Here is a 5,371-nt window from a genome sequence, read left to right on the forward strand (position 1 = left end):
GTATGTAAGAAATTAAGTCAAACACAAATAGGCACGGTGTACTCAACCGACAACTTATTTTAGGTTCTTAGTACTCTTCTTCAGAAGCTTTTAGTTTTTAATTTTGATCAAAGTGGGGAAGGATAAGAACCAGGAATCTGCTTTATATTTTATATGTTGAGGTAAATTGGCTACTGGAGGCTCATTTACAGTATGAAACTCAACTAATAGTAAAGGATAGATGATATGCCTTCATGTGAAGGATGTTAGCCAAATCTACTTTTCCTGACACCTACTTCCTTCTCCTGATTTCACCTATATATAATATAACTTACCCATAACTGTTACCATCTTCCTCAGCATTGCTTGCTTTGCTACTATATAAAAGCTTTAAAATCTTGCTTCTATCTCATTGCTTAATAAACTTTCTTCTGTTTTATGTTTTGTGCAGTTAGAGGAAGGGTGGTGAGGATATTGTCTTGGAACTCTCTTATCTCCTGCTTTTAAGTTGGAGATTCATCTTCCTTCTCTGTTCCAAATAGTTACTAATCCTGATTTTTTTTTCATGACACTTGATCTTTTTTTTTAGTTCAATCCTTTGTTATAGAATGTCATATTTTAACCACACATTCTTAACATTTTGCTCTCAAAATTTTCCTTCATGAAAACAAACATACATGAACTTTGAATCTGTGCCTTATTTTAAAGATCAGTGTCTGCCTTTCTTATTTGTTACTCCAAGTGCTTATCATAATATCTTAGCTCTCTGACTGTACAATGAAGCTTAAATTTTAAAAATCCAAGATTAATACACATGTTGAATGTCTTTGGTCATGCAGTGGTATAAATTGTACATTAAATATGAATTAGACTTCATAAAAAAAAATGTTTGAAGCTCTACCTCTTGCTCAGGGACTTTCTTCCAGTAGAACTCCATTAAATCTTGAATTTCAATATACTTGCATTGTCACTAATGATTAAAATCAATAATCAGAAATAGGTACATTGATAAAATAACTTAGTTTTAAGTCAAGTGTATAGAAGTCATAATTCAGCACAAGGGTTTTTTTCTTAACGATAAGATGCACTCAGAGAAGCTTGGTTTTTTCTCTACCACTATGCACTAAATCGGCCTTTACCTCCTCTACTTCCTAACTTCTCACTCCTCTATTTCCTAACTTCTCATTCTCTGATTGGTGAAGTGGGTGTGCAGGGTGAGGCCCTTCTTGCTGTTACAGAAAAGTTCAGTATGGGTCACCTATAAAGTGGAGCATATTTTAGCATCTCTTTTGGCTGACATTAGAAGATCAGCAAAGACAATTGAAAACCAAATGAAAAGGAATGTTGATAGTAAGTCTGTTTTCCTATATACAAACTAAATGCAAAGTTTTTAAGATAGAAATTATCCTTTTTCTTCCTAACTGAATTGATAAAATGTCCTTGTATTGCAGAAAAATTCAAGGAACATATTATTACTTACCATGAATTTGCTGAAAACCCAGGACTTATAGACAATCCTAATCTGGTAATAAGGATATACAACAGGTAATGTTCCCTGTATAATTAGTTCATAAGAATTCTTTTTGTTTTGCTTGTTTCTGCAGTAATGGGCATTACAGGTGCTATATCTTTGAGCTGAAATTCAAATTGTTATTTATAGTCATTTGCCCTTATGAATAATGGCTTTAAATTGCTGATTAAATTCCAACTTGTTTCTTCTGAAGCAAGGTGTTGCAGCGTTTGTCACTGACTAAACTGTGTGCAGTAGAAATATTTGCCTTTCACGTTGGACATTGGTATGGGTAGCTCATGACAAAATTCAGACATTAATTTTAATTAGCTGTTGACCTTAATGTTTCTAATAATAACTTCTTATCTCTCTCTTCAATAGGTATTATAACTGGCCATTGGCTGCTCCAATGATCCTCAGTTTGCAGGTGTTCCAGAAAAGTTTGCCCAAGGTAAAAATAAAAACAAATAAACAAAACTCTGCATTTTATATTTTAGTTAATTCTATTCAGAACATTAAACACAAACTAAACTTATTTTCAGGCTACAATAGAGTCTTGGGTCAAAGAAAAGATGCCAAAGAAATCTGGAAGGTGGTGGTTCTGGCGCAAGAGGGACAGCATGGCTAAACAGGTAATTTGAAACCTATTCTGACATTGTTTTACTTCACCATTAAAAGATAAATTCAGTTTTGTGCATCAAGCCACACATGCTGATCAGGTCTCTGACAGCCAGTGCTGTAAAGTTTATATATTCAATTATGTATTAATATTATGTAACTTCATAAGTGCTTTTGAAGGGTTTTTTTAGAGAATAAAATATAACTAAAATATTATCATTTGAACATTATTTTAAGGAGCCATCACTCTACATTATAAACTGTCTTCAAAGCAGTTTGTAGAAAGTTGCAGTTCATCTGAGAATATCTATGCAAATAACAAGGGAATAGAAAAGTGGACACTGCTCTGTCTGTTGGCTTGTCCTTTTCTTAATTCCAGTGTTCCAGTTTTAATTAATCATTTTAGTTTGGCTTTAAGCCTCCTTCCTGTCTTTGGAATATTTAATTATATAATGCTTTTCTGTCTAATTCTTAAAAAAAAAAAAAAAAAAAAGTACTTATCAGGGTTATCAAGGTAGCTCCTTGTATAAGTACAGAGTAGGCAGTAGCAACACCAGATTTTTTTTTCCACTTTCCATGTGTCCCAACACTTACCCAAAAAAGGGCCACTTCAAAGCTTGTAGGTCAATTCCACATACTGTTGAGTACTACTAACAAGGCTGAATTTTAGTAGCAATTCTGGATGTACCCCTTCTCACTACTTACTATTGCTGCCTTGTACTGTTCTTTTTTTTCTAGATTGGTATAAGCAATATGGTTTATCTGTTGCATGGTATTAGCCATCAGTTGCATACCAGGGAGTTTCCAATTAGAGCACTCGTCACTTAAATTGGAAGTTCTCCATCTCTATTCTACAGATTCTTTTGTGTTTCTCTGAACAGTAAAATTTTTGAGGTGTATACAATCTATTACAGGAGATCTTATGAAAAGTCTGTATAATGAGCATGAATACCTAATATGGATGGTAAATTTATGAGTCTTATATAAGCATTAGTTATGTGGGCCAGGAATACAAATGTTCTTGTCAATTCAAGGTGCTTAAAATGTTGGTATGTTCTTGATTTTTAGCTCCCAGAGGCAAAGGAGGGAAAATCTGAAGCTCAAAGAACAACTGACCTGCCAGCAACTACAAAAGAGCAAGTTAATAGTAGGTGTGTTCCTGTCTGAAGATTCTTTTGTGGACTCGATAGCATCTCGTAATTTTTTAGAAGAATTCAGTAGGAATTTACTGTGGGAAGAAACATTTCTGCTGAACTACTAAATAAAGCCAGATATGTTTTTGGCAAATACTTCAGCAAGAAAGTGTCAATAAAACAAGCTCTACGACTATTTCCTAAGACACAGCAGGGTTTTGTATAAATATTGTCTGTCACTTTCTCATTGTAAAATAATGTCTTCTCATTGATTTGCACCATATGCCATTTTTGTAACACAAAAACTGAAACAATAAAAATAGTATTAAATGTAGTGAATGAATTGCATAAGAACTTAATTGGAGGTAGCAACCAGCACAAAACTGCAGTCTTGTCAAGATGCTGGCAAACAAAGTAGTCCACCCTGTGGCTTCCTCTTCTCTCCATGATTTTAGGAGGGATGAGACTGAGTGTTATCTGTGCACTAAAGGTTTAAGAAAATGTGCACCATGGTGGTAGGCCTACCCTGTAAATCTTAAAAGTAAATTCTGTTTTTACACAGATTAATTTTAAGAGGTGAGCCCTAAATAATATTGTATTGTGAATTTATTAGCCTAACTCTAAGATTTGTAATTGGTGCTCAGCAGCAATTTTTTGAAAAGCATAGCACAAGTACTTTCCTAGTTTCTCTTTTCCACTTTGCTGCTGAAATAGATATACCAACGTAGAAGTGACAACTTGGTACCAAGTCCCTAGAAGGCAGGGTACATTTGTACCTTATAGACTAACCATAGTTGATTATATCAATAGCTATATATTCATAAGATCATCTGATGAAGTGAGTTTGGGCTCATGAAAGTTGTGATACATGTACGCACGTGCTGGTTAGTCTGTAAGGTGCAAATCTTCTCTGCCTTCTGAACTTTAGACCGAACATACTGGACTTTGTCTGTTCATGGATGGCAGCAAGTTCCTACCTAGATAAGGAGGGCGGAGTCAACTCAACTGTAAATAGCCTTGTCTCGGGGCTTTGCTAGTACTAGTTTATGCTTATAGGCTTTTCCCCTATTCTATTGGCATCAGCATGGCTTTCCCCCACTATCCTATTGGTATAAAGCGTGGTTTCTCAAGGTTCTACTATTACTAAAAGTGAGTATTTTTTTTACATTGTACATATTTGACTGCAGATTAAAGCACTGCTTTTCAATGATTAATTTTCTTCTTGGCCAAGGCTGAAGCATTAACACAAGCAGAAACCTTTCAGTGCCTGAAATTAGTCTTACACTTAATAAAAAACGTGTATTTTAAGCCATTACAAAAACATTTTCTGTGGCTTACTTTTATTTTGGTTGCTGTTACATTAGGCCAACAGAAGATGATTCTTCTAGCGATGAAGGGTCACAGGAACTGAAAAAATCCCTAAAAATAGATTCTGCCCCATTGGATCATCCAAGCCAAGGCAACACTACCTCTTACAAGAAGTCACTTAGATTGTCTTCAGACCAAATAGTAAGTGATCTGTCCTTGTATGTAGAATCCCTGATACAATTTATCTTTTTTTCTTAACTAGGGTTATTTCTTTCCCTATCTACAAGCACATTGGTTACTATAAGTTTAAAGTAGGTCTAAAATTACTAATTAGGGTACTATATATAGCACTTCAGGCAAGGAATGATTGGATTTAACACTGCTGCATTCTTTGCAGTCTTTCAAAAGACTTTGCATTTCTGTTTTATGATGAAAAATCATCAGATACAATTTCCAAAGCTGTATTACAGATGCGTAAAAATGAGGTCAAATTTCTATATTAGAACACTGCCAACTAGCATGTCTTTGCACTTTATTTTTTAAATTCCAATATCAGACTCTTAACTGTCCAGTAGCACACAGCTGAATTAGTAGACAGGATATAGTCAATTTAAACCACCCTTTTATATTAATAATTTATAATTTTTTAGACCAGATATTTGACACTTTTTGTGCTTTGTGAACTTAAATTCCATCTCTGTCCCTCTTTGAGAGATGAAGTATTCAAGCCAAAGGTCACATCACATAAATCTGTATCCACAATGAGACCTATAACAGTAGCAACCATGGTACTAAGAGCAAAGGCTGCAGGGCAGTAGGAGGT

The 5,371-nt window shown here is 34.6% G+C and overlaps 1 protein-coding gene across 1 annotated transcript in view; it reads left to right on the forward strand.

Moving 5' to 3' along the window:
* The window catches only part of LPIN2 (lipin 2), a 107,147-nt gene that overhangs the window by 69,418 nt on the left and 32,358 nt on the right, over positions 1 to 5,371 (forward strand). The window contains exons 10-14 of the mRNA XM_019525841.1: positions 1,431 to 1,524; positions 1,871 to 1,940; positions 2,032 to 2,121; positions 3,176 to 3,258; positions 4,605 to 4,749. Of these exons, the coding sequence (XP_019381386.1) occupies positions 1,431 to 1,524; positions 1,871 to 1,940; positions 2,032 to 2,121; positions 3,176 to 3,258; positions 4,605 to 4,749 (482 nt within the window). The remainder of the gene's footprint in view (positions 1 to 1,430; positions 1,525 to 1,870; positions 1,941 to 2,031; positions 2,122 to 3,175; positions 3,259 to 4,604; positions 4,750 to 5,371) is intronic.

Source organism: Gavialis gangeticus, unplaced genomic scaffold (assembly GCF_001723915.1).
Source record: "Gavialis gangeticus isolate Ggan-Ray unplaced genomic scaffold, GavGan_comp1, whole genome shotgun sequence".
Lineage (NCBI taxonomy): Eukaryota > Metazoa > Chordata > Crocodylia > Gavialidae > Gavialis > Gavialis gangeticus.